The following is a 26,663-nucleotide window of genomic DNA, read 5'->3' as shown; positions in this document are numbered from 1 at the left end:
ATCTGTGCTTTCTCATTTGAAATGTGTCTTTGTCTGTGTAGAAGTGCTGGGTCTCTGTCTTTTTGTCTTTTTTAATCACCTTTAAACTTTCCCCCTCACAAACACTTCTTTTCAGGATCACCCAGGAGCGCTCTGTATGTGGAGGAGCGCTTGATTTCATGTTGGTTGTGGGGGGGTGACTGTGTTCAGACGGGTGGGAGTGGGCTCATAATGGAATTTTCCAACAGAGCCAATTAAATCCCCCTAAGATGTTCTGCTGTGCTTTTAATAATATTCACACATTCACACTAATAATCGAAACACATGAAGCCTGAAGGTTGACTCCAACAACACTGACTCTCTTTCTTTTTTTTGTTGGTTATTTTTAATGTTGCTTGCTGTTTCAATCCCAACGGAGCCTGGTTGATGTTGGGCTTTAATTTCAAAGTTTCAGCGGTCAGCTTGTCTTTTTGCAGGAACGTCACAAAAATATAAATACGTTTTTATACATACATTGTTTTTTTTTTCTCTTTCTTTCTTTATCCCTCTTTGTTTTTGTAGAAATCTCTCGTTCAGGTTTCCGAGAAGGTAGGCAACATCCCAAACGTTAAATATAACCCCTTGATATATACGTATTTTCTCCTCATATATATTTTACATATATATTTATATATTTCCTCCCCTTTTGGTGTTTTGTGCAGCTTTTTTGTTGAAAACTTCCTTATTTTTTTGCCTTGAGCCTCATCTTTTCTCCTATTTTTTTCTGTGGTTGGCCCTATTTTTTTTGAGCCCTCTGGGTTTGAGTGCCGTGTTTTGGCCTATTTTTATTTTATTATTATTATTATTATTATTATTTACTAACTCCCCCACTCACCCACTCATGCATTAAACTCACTCACTCCATCATCACGCAGCAAAATAATACCTCTTTGTTCTCGTCCCTCCATCGTCCCTCCATCCTCTTCCTCATCTCTCAATCACCCTCATTTTTTTTAGCAGGTAGAGAGTGTGTGTGTGTGTATCCATCCCCCCCCCCGTAGCGCCACAGATTCAGGTCAAGTTGTAATTGTGCAATAGATCAAACTTGTCCCCTCCTGCTCTTAACCCTTTGCTTTTCCTAGATTCACATGCAGGTAATATCCCTCTGTTCAGCCCAATAGAGAGCTGTGTCCAAACCTTTAAAAATTGTTCAGGTAATAATCAAATAACAATTGTTATCCCACTCACCAAACTCCCAAAAATATTTTTTTAATTTCTTAAAGAAGCTCATGGATAGGACAGATATTCCTGCTAACATCTACCAAACCATCACCCATCTCACCTTTCTGCTCTCCTCATCAGTCTGGTCACAACAAATACAATTCCCTCGGCCGAAAAGACAGAAGTTGTTACTTTCATATTTTTTTTACATAGTGAAATATCCCCCCCGGCAAGGCAGCGTGTAGTGTCAAATTAATAAAACGTCCCTGACTGTTGTTGGTATTTATGGATGGATAGAGAGGAGGAGAGGACCCAGGAGGGACGGGGCTGCAGTGTTTCTCAGGCTACACTCTTTTTTTTTTTTCTTTTTTTTCTGGAGGCTGCACTCGTTTCTTTCTTTCTTCCGTTTCTTTCTTTTGTTGCTCTGTCTCTCACTGTGGCAATGGCTCTCTAACAACAGCAGCAGCAGCAACAGAACTGGATGGCTTTGACCTATTCTTGCTGGAAAAGATCTTAACGCTGTGAACACACACACATATATATTTGCAATGACACACCCTACATTTGCATAAACACACACACAGTCACTTCCATGTAGGTATTTGCACTGGATGCAAATGTTAAACACAGGTTGACACATATTACACATATCATGTACAAGCTGAACACACATTTCTTATCATTGTGTCACAAACACACACAGTGTACTAGCTTCTTTTTACCAGAAGGTGGAGCAATTTCCTTATTAATCTGGACCATTGCTCCACCGGGTGGTTGGAAGATGTAATTATTTGAATTCTGTCTTCTGTTACCTTCAGTATTTGTATGCAAGTAGGAATAATTAAGTGATAGTTGATTTATAAATATGGGACAAATATGTTATAGTGCTGTTATTATAAGAAGAGATTCTAGTTACACATTTTTATTAAACACAGTGGATCAAATAGTCTTTTTCCCTTGGAATTCAGTGCCATTTTGCATCCCTTCACATTTAGCCTATTCACCACTGGGCATGCAAAATTATTTGCCTTCATTTTTTTGTTTTGTTTATCTAAACGTTTTCATCATTTGTTTCCACTTCTCCACATGTCATTTCCCATATGCTGTGTTTAAACCATGTTTCTGTTGCAGGAGGTATTTTCATAATGTTTTTGGTTTTGTTTTGTTTTTAATGGGGCAAAACAGGAATGATACTTTTCTTCCTGAACATAATGAATTTAGGACCATGACCTGTTTAAATTTGTCCTGTGTGTGTGTTTGTCACTTTCCATTCACTGTCTGCATGTGTCCTGCTGTTGTCTTTGTGTGTCTCTGTTGTTGTTTGCTTGTCTCCCTGCACCTGGTCTGTGTGTGTCATGTCTGCTGGGACGAGAGAGAATATCTGTGTCTGTGTTACGTGTGTGTTTGACAGGCTAGAGTTCAAGTATTGTTCAAATAATGTTGGTTAGGTCTTCAGGGAGTGTGTGTCTGTGTGTGTTATAAACAGCCAGTGTGTATGTGTGTCCACTGTTCCTAATATAGCTATTAACACAGTGCTTTAGCCACAGGACCCGCCCTCACCATGCCGACCATTCTGTTCCAAACCATTCCATCCCAGTTCAAAATGTTCCATTTCACATTTTGTTGTCAACATCCCATTTTTTGTTAGAATTCATCCCTTTCTACTCCAAGCCATTCCATTCTGTTGTAGCACTTCAATTCTCCTCTAAAAGAATCATCTCTTCCTTTTGGGTCAAAACTCATATTTGTAACTGCACCAAACTGGTTCCATTTCAGTTAAGGTTGTTTTTTTTCTCCATTGAGTCCATTCCATCCATCGCCTTCTTCTGACCCGTCCTGGAGCTGGTTGTCCACGTTCTCCACAGAAACTAGTTCTTAGAGATTATTTGCTATAAACCTTTACACCCATAACTGGCAGCTGTAGCGGTTGCATAGATGAGGTAGACGGCCATTCATGTCGGATATATACATATACATGGCATCAGGGCCACAGCAATGCATTGTGGGCTGTGACATCCTCAGGTGACATAGCTGGCATCGAATTGGACACTTGGCATCAGGGTTGTTGTTTTTCCCAGTGGGGGGGGGTTTGGAACACGGAGTCGGGCATGGCGAGCAGCGGGCGCCGTGTGCAGCCGGCCGATCTTTACTCTGTCAACCAGATGTCGGCCTGCGGGCCTTCAAACAAAACAAAACGACTAAACTTGTGTTGATTTTTCTCGAGGAGCCCGTATGAGGGAGAGGGTCGGGATGAGGGGAGCAGGTGAGAAACAGAACGGCTCGAAAAAAACAAAACCCCTCCCCCCCCCTACCACTGCCTGCCAATCAGTAGCGTGGAGCCAATCAGTAGATTGATCTGTTGAGCTTGTTGTGAATGGCTGGGAGAGTGGGGGGGGGGGGGGGCGGGGGCGGCAAGCTGGGGTGTCCTCCTATAATCAGTTGGTGATGGTGGTAACTGCTTAACCAATCAGGGGAGACTAGCAGTGAATGGGAGCATCCCTGGAAAATTGGTGTGGAGGTTGACCTGCATGGTGGTGAGATTGTGTGTGTCTGTGTCTGTGTGTGTGTGTGTGTGTGTGTGTGTGTGTGTGTGTGTGTGAGGGGAAATCAGAGTCCAAGTACCCAAATGTGTGTTTGTGTGCAAGTACACATAAAATATCTCACACACACACACTCAAGATGTTAACGCACACACATCTTTGTGGTCTGAGAGACACAAACACACACAGGGGTACTTTAATTGTTTTGCTTTTTGTCTTCATTCATTTACACCTCATCATCTTTCAATCCTTCCTCTCCGCCCCCCCCCTCTTTTTGTCTTGACTTTAAAAACAATAATTCTCACACTTTTACTCCTCTCTTTGCTCATGTCTTCTTCCCTCTTTTCTCTCTTCCTCCTCTCCCATCGCCCCTTTTGATCCATCCTTCCGCTGTCTCCACCCGGCCATCCCTTCATCCAGGTCCATGCTGAGCAGCACGGTGGACAAGTCGGAAAAGACGTCCGGTGGCGTCCTCTCCACCTCCACCAACAACGACGAGAACAACTCCTCGCCAGGATCTGGGAACACTGGTGCGTAGAGTTTCGTTGTCTTCGACTTGAGTGTTGTTTAAATCATTTCATCTGTTATGGCTTCTTTCAGTGTTTCTGTAACGACCGGAGAACTTTTCCATGTTTTATTCTATATTCTTCCTGTTTTTGTGATCTTCTTCCATCCCTCCTCTCCTCTCTCCCCTCGTCTCTCTCGCATCCTGTTTCCCTCCTGTTTCTTGTCTCTTGTCACATATGTTCTCCTTTAACTTGTCTTCTATTCCTGGCCTTAATCACCACTTGTGAATTACTCTGCAATTATCTCTCCTTCCCTCCGTCCGTTCCTTCCTCTTGATTGCTCATCTTGTACCCCCCTCTCCTCCTCCTCCTCCTCCTCTTCCTCCTCCTCTGCAGGTGGCACCGGCACCCCTCCGGCCATCGGCCTCCAGAAGGACCCGGCCAAGCCCCGGGCGCTGCGCTTCACCTGGTCCATGAAGACCACGTCCTCCATGGAGCCCATGGAGATGATGCGCGAGATCCGCAAGGTGCTGGACTCCAACAGCTGCGAGTACGAGCTGCGCGAGCGCTACATGCTGCTGTGCGTCTCGGGCAACCCGGCCCGCGACGACTTCGTCCAGTGGGAGATGGAGGTGTGCAAGCTGCCGCGGCTCTCCCTCAACGGCGTGCGCTTCAAGCGGATCTCGGGCACGTCCATCGCCTTCAAGAACATTGCCTCGAAGATCGCCAACGAGCTCAAACTGTGAGCGCGGCGGAGCAGCGAGGGGAGATTAGCGGGTGGAGGTGGGAGGGCGCAGGAATGGCGAGGATGAAGGTGGTGCTGTAGGTGCGTGGGGGGGGGCGGCGCTGCGGAAATCAGGGCGTAAGCTAAAGGGTGGGATCACTTTAAAAACAACACGATTGTCATGGAGACAGGTCTGACGTAGGGCTATGGGTTCTCTGAGACTAGAAAACAGATTTTTGTTTCTAGAAGTTTTGTTCCTCACGTTCTCACGGCCCTGCGACCAGGAACTCTGAGCTGATGACCTCCGAGTTGTGAAGTACTTACAGACCGAGGTCTTCTCTCTCCCTGCTGTTTTCTTTTTGTTTTTGTTTTGTTAAGTTTTGGTCACGTTCTACTTAGACGTTCCACTCTTCTTCTGCATGTTCGATCTGCTCTGTTTTTTTCAAGGAGTCACACTTAGACGGCTCCTGTCACTTCTTCCTGCTATTTATTCCGTTTCTCTGCACGGTCCTGCTGGGTTGCCGGGGGGGGGACGGGGACGGGTTGGAGGACAGACGGAGACGAGCGGAGGAACGCTGAGGGAAACCTCTCTACTCTCTCTCTGGATCTCGCAGTGATCAACGGAAAGTTCGGAGCCTTGTTATGCTGGAAAACTCAAAAAGGAGTTTCTGATTGAATTTGTGGTGATGTCGTCCAAAACCGAACAGACTCCAACTGAGCCAGGACTGAAGCCCACTAGCACACACACACACACACACACACACACACACACACACACACACACACACACACACACACACACACACACACACACACACACACACACACACACACACACACACACACCTACAGATGGATATTGGATGGACAAACTGCTGTGGAAGGCTCTCCACCCTCCACCTCCTCCCTTCACACACACACTCACTCACAGCTCTTCACCTTCACTCTCTCTCCCTCAAACTAAAACTGAACTCGGCACAAACACATCCATCTTTTCACCTCATCACTTCCTGTCTCTTCCTCATTTCCTGATTTGCTTTGTTGATTTCTCCGCCACCATCGAGTCCGAGGAGGCCAGTTCGACTTATTTGTCACCATCTATATCACGGGGCTGCGACTTTTTACGCCCCGTACCTTTTTTTTTATTTTTAAATTAGTTTCTTCTTATTTTTATGGCTTTTAAAAAGAGTTGTGCACTGGAAAAGGGGGCGTATCGGCACCTGGGGAGGGAAGGACACTTTGTTTCGGGAGGGGGGGGTCATTGATGGATTTAACGTTGCCTTTCTTTGAAGAATTAAAAGTTGGGGTTTTGTTTTCGTTGCATACGTCAGCACATAAACGTTGGAATGATGATGAATCTGTGTGTTATTCTTCTTCTTTTTTTTTTGTTGGTATCACCTTGGTTGGCATCACGCCTTCATATCCAGAATGTCAACCCTGAGCCAACACATTTCTTGTCCCTCCCCCCTTTTCTTTTTGTTTTTCCTCCCCACCCCGGACATCACCCTCCCCTCAGCTACACCTATTCCCAAAGAGCAAACACACAAACAAAAAGGCATCATCGGAGTGTGTAACAAAGCAGAACGCGTGTGTGTGTGAGTTTAATTATCACTGGAAAGAAAGAAGAAGAAAAAAGAAAAAAAAACTAAAAGAAACTACATCAAATGGTGAATTATTTTTTTTCTTCAACTTTTAATTTGATAATATATTTTTGTGTCGTTTAAATTTTTGGGGGTTTGTACAGATTAAGATTTCTTTGGGGGGAGGGTGGGCTGTGTCAGATCATATCATTGCTGCCTTTTCGGTGTAATGCACCTTTAACACACACACACAGCTCGTAATGTATGGGAATAAACACAAAGCGCAGGAGTTATCGATGTATTTAACGACGATGATGAAGGTGGTGACGACTACTGCTCGCTCATTTATTTTTTCTTCATTTCGGCCATTTTTATATTTAATTTGAAAGTTGTCCTTTTTGTTTAAGCGTTGTCGATGTTTCTCACATTGAAGCACACACATTCGCTCAAAAACAACCCACACAAACCAATAGAAGTCACTTCTTCCACAAGAGTTTGTCGGAGCAGAACAAAACACACACACGTGAGCGGGGGTTCGAGAAGAGGGACAGAGGCGGAGTCCCGTCAGCTGGTCGCACCTAACTTAACACTTTTCTTTCTTTCTTTCTATCACAATGACACACTGTCGTTTATTTTTTGTTTATCTTTCAGTTTTTAATACGTCAAATTTTTCTTTTTAAAAAGTTGATCATTGTATTAAGGTGCTGGGTATTGGATTCTAATTATTATTCTGGCTGTTGCTGTTATATTATCTCTTTCAGGGTTGATTTTATTTTACCTTTTTTTGTTTCGTTTTACATTGCTGTAATTTACATTGATTTTAAATGTGTTTTTGAGCAAACTGTAACTGTAGTGGTGGGTTTTCGGGGGCTGGGAGGGGTGATCAACTCCTGAAAAATGTATTATTTGTTTGTTTGTTTTTTTTGTGCAAAGACAAAATGATGAAAAATTACAATGATAGTAATAAAAACAATGATATAATAATAGTTTTGGGTCTGAAATTCGTTATGTGAAGTTCCGTGATCGTCCCTCTCAACTGTGTCCAAATTGGACACACTCAGAGATCTGTCCCTGAAATGTCAGACTTTTTAAACTAAGATGTGTTTATTATTCTCTGAGTTATATCAAAAATCCAGGAAAAAAAACAACCTTTCTTCCAATGTCTTTTATTTCTGGTGTCTTTCCTGACGCTTACTGCATCCTTCCAAGTTTCATAGAAATCCATTCTGTGTTGTTTGCGTAATCTTGCCTTCTGTACAGGAGGTAGAACGGGTCATCCACTAACCAGATTGCCGGTGGTTCGATCCCAGCATCTCGAAGTGACCTTGTGCAAAATACTAAACCTGAAAATGTCTCCTTGTGCTGGCAGTGGAAAGAAAAGCACAGCCTATAGAAATGTGGTTGTGAACGTGACCTTAATCAAACGCAGCCCATTTATATGTTTCTGATCAGATGAGCATCATGTGTTCTGACTGAAAGCTCCAGAACAGCTGCTAAATGGATCTGGACTTTATCCATGTCGACCACAGCGTCGAGGTCCTGTTCAACCAGCTCTCAAACAAAGATGTTTGTTTTCGATTCAGTAAAAAGATTAAAGTTGAAATATCTGGCCTCTGTATCAACTTGTGCCTCTTTTTGACACAAGGGGGCGTTGTGAGCAAGAAATAAACAATTTGACAATTTTCCGTGCAGATGTTGAAGTGTCAGTGAAAGTGTGTAATTATTATTCTTTACTAATGGTATCTATACAGGCAACATTTTTTTCCACATTTCAGACAGTCAGTGTTCATTATGCTAGAGAACAGCGGACACATCTCACTGTCCCACACTTGTCGTCCTCCATTATGTTAAAAGATTAATCTTCTGACTTTTAAAGCAGAAATATGTTTCTTCAAATATATGATTGATCCTCCTTCGAGGAAATTCACAGCAACACAAGGGGAAAGGTAAGTTATAGTTTGAATAAGAATAGAAGTACTATGTATAGCTGCTTTTTTAATGTGCAATAGAAAAAAATATACAAGTGTTCTGCAATTGTTCTTTGTATTGTACATGTGCAGCCGTCATTCGTTGATTAAGGATTCAATATGAAGATTTGCTGCCTTTAGGTTTCTTCTAGATGTGATATATTTAAATAATGTAATGAGAATGGTGGTTAGTTATTAAAACTGAAGATAGAATACCACAAAACGTATCTAAGTGTGTATCACTTGGTAACTTAAATTTAACACTGATAAAGAACATTGGTGTGAAGCTGAGGTGTTTTAAAGCAGCTGTCTGTTTTGCTTGGTGCAGATTTTTCAGTTTTTTCTATTAAAGATAAAGACGACAGTTCAGCCCATGTGGGAAAGTGGAAGCTGCAGGTGGCCCGACCTGTTGGGAGCTGACAGATGGTTTTAGGGAACAGATGATGTGTCGCTCTCCCGCTGCAGGAGCAGGCTGAGCACCTGTAGGTGTGAATGAGGCTAAGATTACTTTGTCAGTCATTTTAACCAATGAAGAGGAAAAGCAAAGTATTGTTTGGTCATTTCTTTATTCTAAAAAAAAAAAAAAAAATTCGGTCAAACACAAGTAGTTCAGTTTCCACAACGTAAACAGCTTCTCACGTACAGTACACACAAGCAGTTTTGCAAACAAAGGAACAAGGGGAAGAAGAACGAGACGCTTTAAAGCCAAAGTGTGGTGGTGAGCTGCTTCGCTGCCCCCTGGAGGCCTCTGCTGACAAACGCAGGCGATGTGAGACTGGAAGCAGCAGCAGCACTGAACACAGATCTGCTTGAGAAGGCGGTGACAAAACAGGCAACTGGAATATGAGGGGAGATTCAGCAGGAGAAAGAACTAAAGGAACAATGCCGTTATCTTGTTTTCTACAGATGCCAGATATCGAAAAAAAAGCCCAAACGCAGCTTTTCCGGGACAGTTTCTCGTCCAAACCGATTTTCATGATACAGCAATAAACTCCTTCCAAGTGCCCTTTGACCCCCCGGGGCTCCCTCCCTCTGGGCCCAGACAGATCAGGACTTTAATAAAAGTACCAGAGAGAAAGTTGCCTTAAACAACTGCACCCAGAAGACTTGACCGAGTCGTCAGTGCATCTTTGAAAAAAAACTTTTGGAATTTACCTTCACAACAAAACACTCCACTGAGTCTTCGCAAGCACCCAGTGATATTTTGGATTAAACATGAACCTACAGGAATACATGGAAGTTAATGGCCAACTCGCAGAGAGAAAACCTAACACTCCTCATGTCTGTACATCAGCTGAGGCTCCACCCAGCAGGCAGCAGTAAGGCTGGAGGGAAGCAAACACGATTCCTACAAAACACAATATGAAACATGTCGCATTTAATTTAATGAATCTGTGGAAGTGTATAGGTCAATTTGTCAGGGTTATTTTTTTACAAAACAAACAAATGTGTTAATCACAGCTTCAGGGCCCTGTCACATGTTAATGCAAAACAAACACCAGGTCAAAGTTGTTATGTTCACCCCCTCGCTCCCACAGATAAGTAAATGGGAGAAGGTTTACCACTGATATATTTGCATGTGTGTGACCGTGCCCTTATATACAGATAGACAGATGTTGACCTCTAGTTACAACCAGTCTCGCTGTCAACCAACGTCAACCTGACCCTGAAGACATAGAGGCAACTCTCCGCAGGAAACTGATTTACAATATCGTCAACCTCTCATGTCTCAGGTGTCGGAAGCGAGACGACACGTGTCTGGAGACTTGAGGGACAATGTGCTTTTAAAGCAATAACAGGACTTTGGCAGAACATTTCATTCTTCTTGAATAACATCCCAGGAATGAAGAGTCAGTGAGAGCAGGTTACACAGCAACTCATGTTTGATTCGGCTGCTCGTCACAGGGACCAGTGGGACCAGTGACTCCAACACTGGACTGGTGGGAAAAGATCTGTGGCAACACGTCTGGTTGAAATGACCGACACAGTCCAGACTCTTCTTCTCCTTCGTACTCAGTCAATAATTATCATCATAATAATAAAGTATGCACTAGCTAAACTACCTACAGTCACTGACTGCCTATCTAGAGCTCAAGTCTAGTCAAAGAAACAGGAAAACATCACTCCAGTTAATACTAGTAATACATGGCTATGAGAGGAGAGGTCTCGGTTTGCCCGATTCAGGATTTCCGCGACTAAACTCGCAGCTCTCAGGACGACGCTCGGGTTCTTTGAAGACGTACCTCCTCATCCTGTGAGGGTCCGAGTTTTAAAGCACGCAAGGAAGAAAAGGCATAACTATCCACACCATCAAAATGAGTTCCTAATTTACACGACCTCCCAGGAGGAGAAGGTTTGGCTCAGATGTGAGAAACTCTTCCTCTTTTTTTCTTTTATTTATGATTTGTTTTTCCTGATGGCTGTTTGGAGGACTTGATACCTGCCTAGTGGAACCTACAGTGTATATATAATATATACACACGTGTGTGCATGTTCAACCACACTCCTCCGCAATCCAGATGTTCAACAGTTGCCATGGAGATGGGCTGGTGGATTTGCTTTGTGGTCATGGCTTCAACAGCTTGATGATCCAGTGTCTTTGTCTTGATTTTGTTCAAGGAAGTGTCTGTGTGTGTGTGTGTCTGTGTGTCTGTGTGTGTGTGTGTGTGTGTGTGACACTAGAGAACAATGGTCTGGAGGTAGGTGTGTGTCAGTACAGTGAAGGGGCCTAAGATCAGCAATGCAGTGGACTCTGTTGCTGGGCCCCTCACTCTCTTCCTAAGAACTGAGACGTCACCTTAGGGACCCGAGAATGTTTGATTGAACATGTGACGTGTCGTGTTCCCAGAGACAACGGCTGGGAACGTTGCAGTAACAAGTAGAAGGAATTTTCTTTGAGGAAAGAGACAAATGGGTTTGTCTGCATGCTAGTGTGTGTGTGCGTGTGTGTGCTTCTACTGCTACTGTCGTGTGTGTGTGTGTCTCTGCGTGTGTGTGTGTGTGTGTCATCAGTGCGAGTTGGACTGCTCCACTTTGAGCCCGACCAGTGACGGAGGCAGCGGCCCTGCTGCAGTGCTGGAGGAGGAGGAGGAGGAGCTGGGTGGAGAAGCCCTGAGGCTGGAGCTCCCTGAGGAGGAGGAGGTCACCGCGGGACGGATGAGTGGAGGTGGCGGGTGGTTGTGGGGCGCTCGGTTCTGCAGGGGGCGAGTCTGGAGAGGAGGCGGCTGCCGGAGGAGGCTGGGGGGAGCCGAGGGAGGCGCGGGACGCAGCAGCGGTGGAGGCTGGGAGAAGGACGACGGAGTCTGGGTGGAGGATGGGGGAGAGGAGCTGTCGGCAGCATCTGAGGGGAAGTCCTCCATTTTGACCTGAGGGGAGGGAGGAGACGGAGGTGGAGGACAATTAGCAAAGACAAGATGAAGTGAGATAAGGGGGACAGTTGGAGATCAGTTTTGCTAAAACAAGGAAAGAGAACATCATGTCTATGTGATTTCTGACAGGCCTCACCTCGTCCTCCTCTGCTCCTCCCTCTGTCGCTGGCGTGATCTCCTCACCGCTCCTCCTCGGGTCCTTCTGGTCCCGGGTGGTGGCCACCTGCTCGGCTGCCCACTCCCTCAGCACCTCGTCCAGGTTGAACCTGCGCCGGTAGCTCACAAAGAACGAACTCACCTGAGACCAATGAGAAAGATGTGTTTGAGAAGAAATGGCGTACGACAGAAAGTTCTGCCATGTTCAAGGACACAGAGTCCGACAATGGACAAATTAGAGGAGGGATAATGGAGATTATACTCATCCCATAAAAGACACATGCTTATCTAGACGCAGGGATGAGGGGGTAATTGCAGAAGAGATGAGAAGCTGATAGGCAGCTGGCTGAGAGTGCAAAGTTAGACTGAGGTCAGAACAAGAGATGAGAAGTGGAAGAGGAGGCTCACCTGGGCTGGCGTCTTGGTTCCTATCACCTCTGCAATGGCTGCAAAGTCTTTACCATAGCGACGGATGGCTGGAGACGGAGAGAGAGAGAAAACCCATCAGGTTCATGTTGTCTCTATGCGTCACTTACAGGCACTTCATTGGATTTAAAATGCTGCAGAAACGGCTGCAGTGTGTGTGTGTGTGTGTGAGAGGAAACACAGGGACGAGTGGATGTGGAGGGAGCTGGCTTGTTGATGCGTGTGTTTTCTGTCGACCTTCAGCTGAGGTCGGCTGACTGAGTGCACCTGCTCTTTTACAGGCCTGACCCGATTCGCCCGCACGTCGTTACACACATTCAGATCTTTCACTCTCTCTCCTGCTGCACAGCTGCAGATCCAATGCTCTAAGGTGCATTGACAGCAGCTGCAAAGCGAAAGTGGGGAGATTTCGCCTCCAAACTCTGTATTAACCTTGAGTTGTGCCTGACTTGTGAATTAGCACTACAGGCAGGGATCTCCTGTAACTCCTATGTTGACCCAGTGCTTCTCACACTGGTCCGATCTTAATTGTCTGTTGGTAATAATGGGGAAATTCGACCATCATGTTTTCGGAGTGACTTAATGTTTACTCGCGTTTATGAATTATTTAAACGCTGCCCAAACTGCAAGTTTTCATTTCGAAAAGACGCAGCACTCCTGCAAACTGCTGACCCCAGGAGCAAGGTAGATTTCAGCCTCTGTTACTGACGTGTTCTCTTGAGGAATATCAGCAGTTTTTCGCATCTGTGTATCTTATAATTTAAATTGACCTGCCATATTGTCTTCTGTAAAGGTCAACAAATTACATCAGCATAAATAAATCAATAAATATTGGAATACAGAAATAAATGTAGAAATACAGGAATAGAAAAATGTTATGATTTATTGATATATTTATTAATACTTATGTCGTTTTTTTGTCCTTCAGTTTTCTGAATAAAGATCCTTGTTCTGATCAGGGATGTGTCAGGTAAAACAATATAATTTAATTTAATGTGTTTGCACTTTCTGAGTAACATCAGGTAATAATTTCCAGTAAATGCAGCTGATCCTACATCGGTCATTCAGAATTTATCTTATTCATTCCCATCATTTTGTCATTGGGTGCCGTGACAAGCTGAACTGTGTCCATAGCAACAAACAGCACCCGCACTCATTAGCCACGGTTCCTCCTCTAACTACCTCTGAGTATCCCTCACTGAACGCCCCTCTGTAGATCAACTGTGTGTCTAATCGACAAAGTCCTGTGGACAGAAGAAGCTTCACTTTTCCCCAAAGCTTTGATTCACTTTCATGACACAGGGAACCTGGATCCCAGCAGCTCATGTGTATTCCAGCTGCATCACTTCATCATGACTGTAGCATTAAGGAGACATACATTAAACAGAATGGCAGCCTGATGCGATGAAATGTCGTCACCTCATCATTTTACCTTGTTCTCTGAAAGATTTGTCATAATTAACTTATTAATTCTTAAGTTCTGGCCAAAAACATGTTAATAAAACTACATAGGCCCTTGTGAGACCTGGTATAGACATCCATCCTGAGAGATCCGATCACAAGTGGACAGTGTGAAGTACGTATGTTCACATGTGCTTCACAAGGATCATTTGAGTGAAGCATTTAAATAAACCAGAGTCATAAGGAGATATACTGTTTGGTCATACAGTACCAACACATCGTTCTAGGCTCTTTGAGGTGACTCTACAGGAGGGCGAGGAAGATGAGGCTGCAGCCTTTACTCACCCTGCACAGCCAGGAGCTGCTCCTCTGTGGTCCAACGAGAGTTCATCTTCGGGGTAGGCTGAGAAAGGGAGAGAGGAGAGAGATTAGCGCATGACAGGGGTACAGTAGGTGGTAAGAACGATGAGGAGAATGAGGTGAAAATGACAGCGCGAGAGCAAAGAGCAGATTAAGACTAATCTCAGTCCCGCAAGGGGTGAAATTATATCTGGAGGGAATTGGGGAAGGGCAGAATGAATAAAAATGAGGAGGAGAGGGATGAGCTGAGTAAAGTCATTAAAGTCAGGAAACAAAAATCAAAGCCGAGATGGATGAGGGATGTAAAGGGAAGAAAATGAAGAGGCAGGAGTGGAGAAAGAGATTTACCTCAGCCGCTCGGAACACATCAACACCTGCATTAAGACTCTGTTTCACGCTACTGTTGTTCTGTTTAATGGACTGAACCTGAAAGAGAGGAGGGAAAAAATGAGAGATTACATTGTAAGATAATTGGGAAAACAGATGCCATGAAAGAAAAATCAGTAGCTCCGAGTTAATACAAAGAAACTTCTTTAACTTTTAACATGCAGTAACTCACAACTGTCGCTGCTCAATCAAAGCAAGTAGCTGTGATTTAAAAATGTCAAGAGTGATAGAATAAACTTTTTTTGGTCATGTTTCCACCAGCTCTTTCAGCCCGATCTGGTTGTTGAGCTTATTTTTGTTTAATTATTGTAACCCTTCACTGACATCAAATTCATTTTGTTTGTTGCACAGAAAGTGACTGTTGCCCCCTACACGTCTGTAGGATGTGTTAGATGACTGCTACAGAGCTCAAGACAGTCAAATCCTTTTGATTTCCATTGAAAGTATCTCTAGATGTACAGCTATTTGATTAATTAAGTTTGTTTACAGCACATCAACACGGGCGTCAACCTTTATCACCAAAAGCTCTCAAATATCAATGTCTTTCATGGTTCATAACTTTGTCTGTTTCTTCTACATTCATGACGCCTCCTTCATTCTGAGGAATTTGTATTCTTGTAATTTTTTTTATCTATAACGTGTTGGAAACGTTAGCAACTGTTCACTTGTGGTGAATCCTGCAAAAGATCTCCTGCAGTATTCTCACAAGAGCTAATTCGTACAATATCATGACATTTTAGAAGGGGCTGGCAGGAAAAACTATTGAGAACGTCCGTAGCAATTCACCTGGACATTTGCGTTACCACATACAGCCCCTCCAGATGATTTCAGGGGATTATCTGGAGTTCAGTGCATGTCGGAAAGCAGCTATACATACTTGTCTCTTCAGTGACACCAGCGTCGTGTCCAGCTGTCGTACAGACAGCACCCCGGCATCTTGAGAGGCTGAAAGGGACATGATGTCTGCCTGCTCCAGGTACATGCCTTTCGGAGGTCTGCGGCGGGCTCGGAGCGGGTGGTGGCGATACTGGGCCCCGATATTCTCCTTCTTTATCGGCCCAGAGCGACTGGGGGTGGGCTTCTCAGAGCTAGCGCTGGGGGTCTGTTTCACTGCCTTTGTGGACAGAGAAATCACCAAATAAAAACCAGCAACAAAAAAAGGGTAGAATTACATTGATGTATAATAAATGAAGATGGAATTGAAGGATATGGAGAGCATTGATTCTGTGCTGATCTCCTCAGGCAAGTCGTGACTTGTGAAAAAGAAATGTGTTTTTCCTTTACCTCTTTCTTGTTGTTAATCTCAAAATCACTGTCACTGCCGGGTTCTCCTTCCTCCAACTCATCATTACTGAAACACAAAAAGTAAACAGAAATGAAACCCAAACTGAAAATAATATCCGAGGATCTCATCTATATATATATATATTATTCTCTCGTTTCCTCAGGTTAACATGCTTATCAAGTGTCATTTAACAAATCAGTTTTGGAAATGTAAGCTCTCGGGTAACTTGTGTCTGAGAGAACTTTGTTTCCTTCCTCTAATATATATTAATTCTTCCCTATTCATCCTTTCCTTCTTCTATCTCTCCTCACCCAACACACTCAGTTTCCTCCAGAGGGATCATTAAACTTTCATTGATTCTCATACCTGTCTTCTTTCTCTCTCTTGCTGACCAGCCTCCTGGCCTGTCGGTCCATCACTGACGTCCTGGTCCTGGTCTTCTTCCAGCTGTAGTAGTACTTTACCAAGCTGGAGATCAGCTTGTCTGGCAGCTACACAAACACAGCCCGTTGATTAATTGAGTATTACATACTAAATTAATTTGAAAATTACAGTACTAGATATACTGCCGGGGTGTGTTTGTGTGTTATTCTCCCAGTCTCTCACCATCTGCTGGATGCGGTGGAAGCTCTTGCCGTGGAAGCTGAAGGCCTGTTCGAACAGCACCTTATCCTCCAGTGTCCACTCGTCCGGGAAGGGGGTGAAGTTGGCGAGGTCGGCCAGTGAGCGCTCCACGTCGTGTTTGTGCCACAGCAACATGCCCAGGGCCTGGTGGAACGTGAGGATAGAGCGAAAGCCAAAACGGTTAGTTTAAGTAGAGGGACAAGATACAGAGGCAACAGGAATATAATTTAAGTTGTAAAATGTAGAGGAAACACAAATGTTTTTAGGGAAAATAGGAAAAATGGAATCTTACCTGCTCCATGTTGTATCCATGTTTTTCTTTAGCCATCAGGATGTACTCATCCACTAGAATAAAGAGAAATTTGGTTTAAAAAGGAGGTGAGAAAGATGAATGAACAGATAGAGCAGGAAAAAAGAGGAGAAAGGCAAAAAGCACAAAAGTATGCTGTGGAGAGGTAGAAAGGCAAACCAGCTAGGGATGGTTAAAAAATGGGAAGATAAAGAAAGGAGCAAAGGAGAAAATAATGAATATAAAGCAAACAAAAAGGATTGAGGGAATGAATACAAATGAGGAAGAGAAGAAAGATGGAGGTGAAGAGACCAAGCTGAAGCGCATTGAGAGACAGATGGAATAAAAGTTTGAATTACTATTCTCTAGTCAGGACTAGCTACCGAACTGAAGGTCAAGTTGTAGTGAATGTAAGGTACGTTTGGTGTGTGTGTGTGTGTGTCTGTATGTCTGTGTGTGTGTAGCTTACACATGGCATCGGAGAGCAGAGTGTTGGGACACCACACCAACATGCTCCTCTGGTCCTTCTCATCGTAGCGGGTTGGACAGTCTAGTGATGAAAACAAAACACATTTCAGACATTGCATCCACACATGTAGGTTACACTTCTCCTACACCTTTTTATCCATAGAACTCTCTTTCTCTCTCCCATCAGACATTATATTTACTTTAACTTTCATCATCTTTCTTCTTTTAGGTTAAGACTACTTCTCCGGCTCCATCTTCATTTGAACTAAATGGAGGGGGGTACTACTTAATGAAAATGACAGAAAAAACATTCATTGTACAGTAGCTAAAGACTATCTGGGGTCCATTTCAGTTTTTACTGCAGAACAAACCCTTTTTTTTTTTACTCAGCAAAGACACATTTTATAGCTTTTAAGATTTCAGTTTCATCTGAAAAACTGACGTTTTTTTGGAAAAGAAGCATATTACTTTAGACATTTTGCAAAAGTTCTCTCTCCATCTCTCCATTTTCCTGAATTCCCACATCAACTCTGGTCATTTGACATTGATCTGTCTCCTCATCTGCATTCTCCTCTCTCCTCCATTGCATGTCCTCTGCTAACCTCTATGCCCCTTTAACAACCTCAATTTCCTGCCTCTCTCTATTCCTCTGCCTTTTTATATCTCCATGTTTCACCTCCCTTTCTCCCAACCTCTGCTCTGTGCCAGCTCACCTGGTTTGAACTCTGGGATCTGAGCCTGGTAGTCTCCTCCCACTCTGATCATACTGTCTGTGGAGAGAGACAGTATTTTAGAGAGGGACAGAGAAAGATGGAGAAGAGGATTGGGGACAAGGATTCCAGTAACAAGGCAGACATTTCCCTAGAAGTAGTAGAGCTGGATCGACAGGATTAAAAGACGATAACAGAGGAGACAGAAGGAGTCACCGACACGGTGACACAAGACACAGCAAACACAGGAGGATGATAAGCATCTTCTATTGTATTATGTGCTAAGCCTTCTAACGGGTTTGCTCTATCAAGGCTTGGCCTCGGGATAATCAAAGTTCGTTAAAGGACTGCATACGAACTCAGAACTGGAGTTACACCAAGGTAACATTTCCTCAATGACAAAATACTGCATCAGCTTGGAAGTGTACAGTTGAATTACACTTCTTTTAAAAAGGATGAGTACAAGGTTTCTCAAAAAAAGATTCAAAAAGATGGAATCCTTTAATGTCTGAGAGAAACCTTTAATGTCTGAGTGAAAATGGTGAACTACAACTAATATTGCCAAAAAGCCTTTTATGACCCTCTGAAAACCACAGACAAACGTTTTCTCAAACAGACCTCTGGCTTTGCAAAAAAAATCTTGTGCATTACACTTAAATTAATATTTTTTGGGATGAGGGTAAGCAGAGTTGAGAATTGCTGCCAACTAAAGTGATTTTTTATTGAGAGGAATCAGGCAGATCCTGATGCAGCTTATGTTGTTTTTTAATGTACGTACTTAGATGACCGTAAAAATATGTGGCCTTTGCTGTTTAAAGTAGTGCTGCTTGATTACTTGTTTCATAAAAATGCTGTATTGTTTTAACAGAGGCATTCTTTACTTCAAGTAAGGTACTATAAACCTTGTGGGGAAACCCTGAGGATATGCAATTCATTTAAAAAAACAGTGCAAACAATGCTCCTCTTGTTAGGCAGTTGACCCCTTGCAAACATATCCAGATCAATCCAGGCAAACATGTGACTGATAACCTCCCCAAATAGAGACTTCTTTTAAATCAACAGTTTAAATTACAATCACGTTTCAGTTTTAGCATGTAGTTAGTTGCTGTCATTTATCATGATAAAATTCAAACGGTTGCTGGTTTCACAGTATACTGTGTTAAAATTCCTGATCGTTAGTTGCACCATTAAGTCTTTAATCACCGTAATTAACGTGAGGATTTGGTTGATACAGCATCGATCAAAGTTAAAAAGTCTCCAAGATGCAGGCCCAGCAAGCTGTTCGTTTGTTTTGTGTTTTAAAAACACGGCGGACGGAGCCGGGCTCTAACACCAGGAGAGCTGCTAGCACTCTCAGCATCCACTGTCACCAAATTAAATGCATTTATCAAACGCTGATATTTTGACCTGACCCTGACAATTGGGATCAATGTCTGCACTGGATGTAACACGTTGATAAATAATTAAAATGTTATTGGCATAAATATATTATTCAAATACAAAACTCTGAAGTCATTTCAGTTTGTGATCACTACTTTTTAAGTTTAAACTAAACCAAGTAATTTCAGCACATTTGACCTCAATAATACAGATAACCATGATCATTTAGGTCACTGTAATCATGCAACTTCATTTGCACTCCATTTTTATCTCGACCTGTGGAATTTTCATCATGATAACATTTTCATCCATATGGAATCTACATGAGAGAAACCCAAACAGTTCAAGGGGAAATAAAACGGAGAGAGTGACAATGTGATGGCAGACATTAAGTAATCAGTGCTGCAGTGAAGCGAGCAAAAAATGCTGTAGAAGAGATGGGGAGAGAGAGGCTGGAAGCCAAGGAATGAGGAGAAGAGCAGGGAAGCAGAGCGAGAGGAGGAAGAGACAGATTACTGTTTCCACAGGGACAGTGGACAGGAAGGGAGGAGAAGGAGATGGTAGAAACTGGAGTAGATGGTAAGAAATGGGTGGGGAGAGGCAGGATGGGGGACAGAAAATAAGAAGGAAGAATTGATGGAAGGAAGGAGGAGGCCGAATAGGAGACGCTGCCTGAGAAAGAAATATTGAGAAAGAAATGAGACACATTGATTAGGAAGAGGAGGATATGATGTTAAGACTGAAGAAGAGAGGAGGAGGAGGAGGAGGATGAGTGTAGTGGTTGCAATAATCTTGATAGTCAAGTGTCTTTGGAGCAGCCATCCCCAACTATTCTACTTGTACTGCTGTGCTTGGTCTAAAAATGTGTCCCTTGTCCGTGTGCACGGTGAGAGAATGGTTACACAATGAAAGATCAACAGAGAGTCAGTGGGTGAAGGAGTGAACGGAGGAAGGAAAGACGCATGTGGGCAGAGGATGACAAGGATGGAGGAGTGTGGGAAGGGGGTGGAGGAGAGCAGGAGGGTACCACAGAGGAGAGAAAGCAGTGTGCAGGGCCTGATGCAGCACTGCAGCAATGCAACGCATGCAACCGAACAGCTGCCCTCGTGTCTGCATATAAGAACCATGGGTGCAGGCTTCAGGTTAGAGTCACATGCACAGATATGAACTAGCTACATGTTGAATCAATTCTTAACTTAAGCAACTCAGATGTCAGTAAAAAAAGATTTCATTTTAACGTGTGTGCCTACCATGAGCATGCTCTTCATCGCTGCTCTCTTCCTCAGAGTGTGGTAGGCTGTTGCCGTTGGTTACAGTCTTGGCTCTGCTCCTGGACAGGACCCCGGACCCCGAGCGCTCCATCACTGAGGGCATATCTGTACAAAAAAAAAACACACAAACCCTAAATATAGAATTGCACCTCTACCAAACGTATATCAATCTATTAGTTACGTTTTTTTAGGAGTTGGCTACGATATGTTTTCATTTAAAATTGTATTAAAAAAAAAACCTTATTCACTTATTTTTTTAAGTAGAACAACATCTTATGCTGATACCTTGGAAGTTTTCCCATTATTCCCTTGTTTATTCTAAGTTTATTTTCCAAACAGATCCGGTACACTAATGAACTAATTCACACACTAAGCTCAAGTCAGACTATCATTATCACTTGCTAGCTCTCAGCGTCACCTTATAACCTGGTATCTCTCAAAGCAAAATCCACATTGACATTGCACCTGCACCAGTTGAGTTGGTCAGTGTGGTGATAAAGATGCTAAGACATGGCCATGGTTAGCCAGAGCTAGCTAAAATCCCAGCAATATGGTAATAGTACAAGCTGGAAAGTCCTACAATGCAAGAACCTGATGCGATCTACAGGAAATAATTGTTGTGTAAATCTTGAGTGATGACTATCAAAGTAGATACTAAAAGAAGTACTACAAAAAACAAGAATAGCAATCATCAGTTCCATACGGGGTCAGAAGCATACAGCTGTTCAAATACATTGTACAAGTTATTTTTTTTAAATAAACCGGTACTGGATCGGTGTTCCCTATAAGCTGATAGGGTCCAGGTATCATAATCGGGAAGGCACTAAGGGCATTTGTGCTATTGCCTGACATTTAGACAAACTGATACTGGAGGGAATCAATATCAGATCAATCTACAATTAAAATGGTCATAAAAAAGACAGAGTGTTGCTGCCTTGTCCTGGCATGACCCATACTGAACAGGTCCATGCATATTAAGTAACACTACTAACATGTGTCAATGCGATGTCTTATTTTTAGACTGGGATCTTTTCCAGTACCCCAACATGAACATATGTATGTATTACAAAACTCACGCCACAGTCAAAGCACAGCCTGCAACACAAACCATCATATACACACACATGGCAATTATCTCCACTTCAGGAACATGGGGCCAGGGAAAGGCTTGAAAACACTCATCCACACAAATGCTCCAAACTAGTGACAAGTGGCAGCATCTGACTAACGAAACGGGAACAACATGCATGGAAGGAGATCTGCTATCCCCCCCAGTCACTTGTGTGTTATTGTGGTCCAGCCTCGTTTCTACCTCTCTCTCTGTATCTCCGGACCAGTCAGTGCCACAGTTACACAAAAGACCAGACGGTCAGTTAAGGACACAGCTCCGCACGGTGGGAAGTAGTAACACACTCGAACTCCTTCCGCGTACACAGGTGACCACAAACACAAGATATCGACCGGATGTGAGGCAGATCGGGTTGTTGTAATCACCAAATCCAGTTTCCTCAAAAAACTGCTCTCGTCCCCCGTCGGCACATCAGCAACTTCATCTCCGCTGAGCTAACTTGAAATGCTCCCGGATTGAAACAAAGCAAGGACCGACGGTTTCAATCCGACATATTCAAAAACGCGATCGCTGCTGGATGGGGGGGAACGGGGGGCTAACTCGTTTCCAGCGCAGAGAGATTAAACCACATCTACCAAACTCCCGAGTAGACAATACAAGTGTCTGAGCCTCTCTGGGGGTCTTTGTCTGATCGCTGCTCCCGGTGGCCCCCGCAACCACGACAGCTGCCCTCCTCCAACTTCACTTGGGGGTGAAATAACCACAACTTCGTGAACGCAACTCCCCTCGTTTAGATCTACACAACATCGATGCGGGTCGAGGTCTGGTGGATCCGCTACAAACGAGTGAGAAGCTTAAGTAACTTTCTCAGGAAGAGTTTTCGTGGGGGAGCCTCGAACACTGCGGCGGACGGGAGCCTCGATCTCAGCCACAACAATCAACTTTTATGAGCTATAACGACTAATACTATAAAATACACGAGTTAATCTGGCGAGGCAGGAGCTATTTATATTATATATATAGATATTTCTAAGTACAAGTGTTGCTCAACCAACCACTTGTGTTTTGTTATCGATTTTTCACAATAGCATATGGCATGTATAGCATATGGATCACTTTTTGTCACTTGTCACAATATATACACATCTATGGTATGATACACACAAATAACCAATACTGCATAAAAAAGTCTAATTAGTTCATGTGATATATTCATGATTTTTTATACATTTTACGTGTGTTAATTGGTAATCTAATGCACCTTTCCTATTTGATGCATCCTTTTTTAGCTCATACCTTCAAATATAATCGATAAAATAGCCTTAAAGTGAGTAATAATATACTCGTGGGTCTCAGGATGAAGTTCAGAGTGACTTGTGGTCGCGTTTTTACTTGGCACATGGAAAATTGTAATATCACTATTCTCCAAGCATCCTTTTCTATAACAATGGCTGTAAATGAATTCCCGATCGTTCAATATTAAACCTTTAAGTCGATGGATCCAGAGCCGGGGATTTATCTGAGCCCACGTTTTCTGACTAAATCGATATTCTGGAAGCTTTGCTGAGCAGTTATCTGTGTCACACTTTGAAGTCCTTTTGTTTTCCCCCACGCTCACGCTGCTGTTACTACTACTGACGCTACTGTCTGCTGCTGGTGTGGAGGAAAAACTCGCTCTCCGGGTTATTATAACACTACTTGTTCCGGGAGATTTAGTCGCTATCTGCTCCACGAAGTCATATCTGGCGGTTCAACAATAATAAAAGAAGAAATAAAAACAGGCGAAATGTCTTCTCCTTCTTCCCCCGCTCCTCCTCCTCCTCCTCCCTCTCACCAAAGTGCAGAGCTGAAGTCAAACCGAGTTGGGGATGCTAGCGTTAGCCGGCTAGCTTGCGGGGGCTACGCGAGTAACGTTAATAGTTGGAAGTGGGGAGAGAACAGTGGCATCGTACCTGCGTTCCGTGTCCCTCCGCTTTCCCCCCGCACTCGAAACTTCTCCGCGGCGAGCAGTGGCCCCTGGAAGTGCTGCGGCCGACCCGCGGAGCCCGAAGCGGCTTAATTCCGCTTAATTGATGCACACGGTCAGTACAATGAAGTGAGCGAGCGCGGAGGCATGGAAGCAGCCGCGAGTGAGTGTGTGTGTGAGTGAGTATGTGTGTGTGAGTGCCGGGGGAGGCGGACAACACCCGGAGAAAAGTGAGGTGGACGTCCGCCCGGATGCGTTCGCCTCTCCCAACCAACCAGCCGTTTGGATTGACGAGAAATAGTCCCGCAAAACTAGTGTGTGTAGTCCGCTCCTGTTCTCCAGTCACATCGCGGAGCATCTGATTCAACGCGTCAGAGTGCGTTAAACCAGCTCATCTTAATTAAAGCCTAGTTTAAAACAAATCTGACTTTACATGTATTTCCGGCTGGTTTGCCTTTTGATTATTAATCAGAGTTAATCTAGAGTAAATATCTATATTTCTCTGCAATATAAACAGTTATTTATCAGTTCTAGTCTCTTAATCTGCCATCTCTCAAAATCCCATAAATTAGGGACTACTTGCCAGTGTGTCGGCGGAGGGATTCGTCAGCTGTGCATCTCTGTGCTGAGACAGGCTGTCCAGACTTGCACTGATGTATGCACAGTGGAGGAGGGGGGGCGATCTACCGAGTGTGTGCGTGCGCGCCTATGATAGTGCACGTGTCCCCAAGAGCAGGCGTGTGACCCCCCCCCCCCTGACCTGACGATGACTCAGACAAACAGCCTCAACGTACTTTGTTATTTGTGTTTTATTTAACATGTCGAACAATTCCAAAATCATGGAGTTCTGCTCTCTCTCTCTCTCGCTCTCTCTCTCTATCTCTCTCTCTCTCTCTCTCTCTCTCTCTCTCTCTCTCTCTCTCTCTCTCTCTCTGTCTTTCTCCCTCTCTCTCTCCCTCTCTCTCTCGCTCTCTCTCTCTCTCTCTCCCTCTCTCGCTCTCTCTTTCTCTCTCTCTCTCCCTCCCTCTGTCTTTCTCTCTCTCCCTTTCTCCCTCTCTCTCTCCCTATCTCTCTCTCTCTGTCTTTCTCTCTCGCTCTCTCTCCCTCTCTCTCTCTCTCTCTCCCTCTCCCTTTCTCTCTCTCTGTCTTTCTCTCTCTTTCTCTCTCTCCCTTTCTCCCTCTCTCTCTCTCTCTTGCTCTCTCTCCCTCTCTCTCCCTCTGCGTGTGTGCTTATGTGTGGCAGCAATGTATATGTGTACGGGCACAGGTGGAATTGTGTGTGTGTGTGTGTGTGTGTGTGTGTGTGTGTGTGTGTGTGTGTGTGTGTGTGTGTGTGTGTGTGTGTGTGTGTGTGTGTGTGTGTGTGTGTGTGTGTGTGTGTGTGTGTGTGTGTGTGTGTGTGTGTGTGTGTGTGTGTGCAGAATGGGGAGTGTTTCAGTCGAAGCAGGATTTCTCACCTGATGCTGGCAATAAGCACAATACCACGCCTCTCTCACACACACACACACACACACACACACAAATGTTTGTATCTCAGTGAGGACACATTAACCATCCAAACTAAATCCCTGAACCTAATTCAAACCCAAACCCTACAACCAAGCCTTAACCCTCAAACAACCCTTTGAAAAAGTGAGGACCAGTGGAAATGTCTTCACTTTCAAAAATGTCCTCGGGTCTGTGCTTAAACATGTCCTCACACATACATAAGTACAGGAACACACACACACACACATGGTTCACAAGTGCCTGCTGCTGAGATGTAACAGCCCATTACATGCTCTCTCTCTCTCTCTCTCTCTCTCTCTCTCTCTCTCTCTTGCTCTCTCTCACTCTCTCTCTCAGTACTTTCTCATTGCCACCTCCTCTCTCCCTCCACCTCCTCTTTGTCATCCCACTTCTCCCCTTTTCCCCACCTCATCTCCATCTCCTCTGTGATCCTTCCTATTTGTCATCCACCTTTTTTCTCAACACTTCTTTTTGCACCTCCTCCATTCACCTCCTGCCCATCCATCCCTCCCTCCACCAGTATACTTTCTCCCTCCTCTTCCTCCTTTCCACCTCCTAAATATCTCCCTCAATTCTCCTCCTCCCCCATTTCTTCCCTCTCTCTTCTCTGTCTCTGATTTGTTTCATTCTTTTCCCTCCTCTCTCTTCTCCTCTTTCTCTCTATCCATTTGCTGTGCCTCCTCTTCTTTCCTCTCCACTCCTTGATATCCCTCACCCCCCTGTCCCCTGCTCCTCTACACCCCCCTCCTCACTTCCTCTTTCCCAGTGATAACTCCTCTCTCGTGTTCTCCCTTTCTCCTCCTTCCTCCTTCATCTCCTTCCTCATTCCTCCTTCATCTCCTTCCTCATTCCTCCTCTTCCTCCTTCATCTCCTTCCTCACTCCTCTTCCTCCTTCCTGTCTCTCTCTCTCTCTCTCACACAGTGCCTTCGATTTCAACAGTGTGTGTGTGCATGTGCGTACGTGCAAATTCTTCCCCTCCCCCCATTCTCTCCCCCTACGGTGACACAGTAAAGCAGTTTCGCTCCGTTCACCTCCACTCTTCCTCCCTCCTACCTCCTCCTCTTCCTCCCCCCCTCCTCCCCAGTCTCATTTTCATCCCTGCCACCTCCTCCCTCCCTCGCCTCCTACCCTCCCCTCTCCTCCCCTCTCCTCTCATTAGTCAGTGTCCATGAAACTCACCATTCCACTGGCTCTCCTCCTGCTCAGTCCTCCAGTCCCTCACACTTCCTCACTAATGAACAACTGCTCCCCTCCTCCCTCCTCCCCTCATCACCTCCCCTCCTCCCTCCTCCCCTCTCTTCCTCCCTCAGTCCTCCCTTCTCTTCCTCCTCCTCCTCCTCCTCCTCTCCATTCGTCACTCCATCCCTCTCTCTCCTCCCATCCCTCCTCTTTGCACTCGGCGTCTCTTCGATCTTTCAGAACTCAGCGTCCCTCCCACTCTCCCCTCAGCTCACTCTTGTTTTCACTTCTTTCCTCATCCCCTCTCATCCTCCCCC

The 26,663-nt window shown here is 44.3% G+C and overlaps 2 protein-coding genes across 13 annotated transcripts in view; one reads left to right on the top strand and one right to left on the bottom strand.

The window, feature by feature from the left end:
• Window positions 1-5,716, top strand: part of mark2b (MAP/microtubule affinity-regulating kinase 2b) — a 43,003-nt gene extending 37,287 nt beyond the window's left edge. For 5 of the 12 annotated variants that reach the window (XM_061095740.1, XM_061095731.1, XM_061095736.1 and 2 more), the window contains 4 exons: window positions 541-567; window positions 3,404-3,442; window positions 4,140-4,249; window positions 4,622-5,716. In XM_061095740.1, the coding sequence (XP_060951723.1) occupies window positions 541-567; window positions 3,404-3,442; window positions 4,140-4,249; window positions 4,622-4,971 (526 nt within the window). In that variant the 3' untranslated portion in view covers window positions 4,972-5,716. The remainder of the gene's footprint in view (window positions 1-540; window positions 568-3,403; window positions 3,443-4,139; window positions 4,250-4,621) is intronic. The other 7 variants (XM_061095733.1, XM_061095730.1, XM_061095741.1 and 4 more) reach the window with 5 other exon arrangements.
• Window positions 5,717-11,504: 5,788 nt separating this feature from the next.
• Window positions 11,505-26,356, bottom strand: rcor2 (REST corepressor 2). The gene is made up of 14 exons (XM_061066425.1): window positions 26,347-26,356; window positions 20,601-20,726; window positions 17,974-18,030; window positions 17,262-17,342; window positions 16,796-16,848; window positions 16,486-16,647; window positions 16,246-16,370; window positions 15,879-15,945; window positions 15,472-15,708; window positions 14,556-14,633; window positions 14,193-14,250; window positions 12,429-12,496; window positions 12,001-12,162; window positions 11,505-11,861 (listed from the first exon to the last, which is right to left on the bottom strand). Exons 2-14 carry the CDS (start codon window positions 20,722-20,724, stop codon window positions 11,505-11,507), a joined length of 1,629 nt encoding a protein of 542 aa, XP_060922408.1. The 5' UTR covers window positions 20,725-20,726; window positions 26,347-26,356.
• Window positions 26,357-26,663: the final 307 nt, after the last annotated feature.

Source organism: Limanda limanda, chromosome 22 (assembly GCF_963576545.1).
Source record: "Limanda limanda chromosome 22, fLimLim1.1, whole genome shotgun sequence".
Lineage (NCBI taxonomy): Eukaryota > Metazoa > Chordata > Actinopteri > Pleuronectiformes > Pleuronectidae > Limanda > Limanda limanda.
The sequence above is the reverse complement of the archived record's forward strand: the minus strand, read 5'-3'. Positions and strand labels throughout refer to the sequence as shown.

Coding starts and splice junctions, on each gene's coding strand:
- rcor2 (XM_061066425.1), bottom strand. CDS start 20,724: ATGCCCTCAGTGATGGAGCGCTCGGGGTCCGGGGTCCTGTCCAGGAGC. Junction 17,343..17,973: donor GATCCCAGAGTTCAAACCAG/GTGAGCTGGCAC, acceptor TTTCATCACTAG/ACTGTCCAACCCGCTACGAT. Junction 16,371..16,485: donor TCCACCGCATCCAGCAGATG/GTGAGAGACTGG, acceptor GTGTTTGTGTAG/CTGCCAGACAAGCTGATCTC.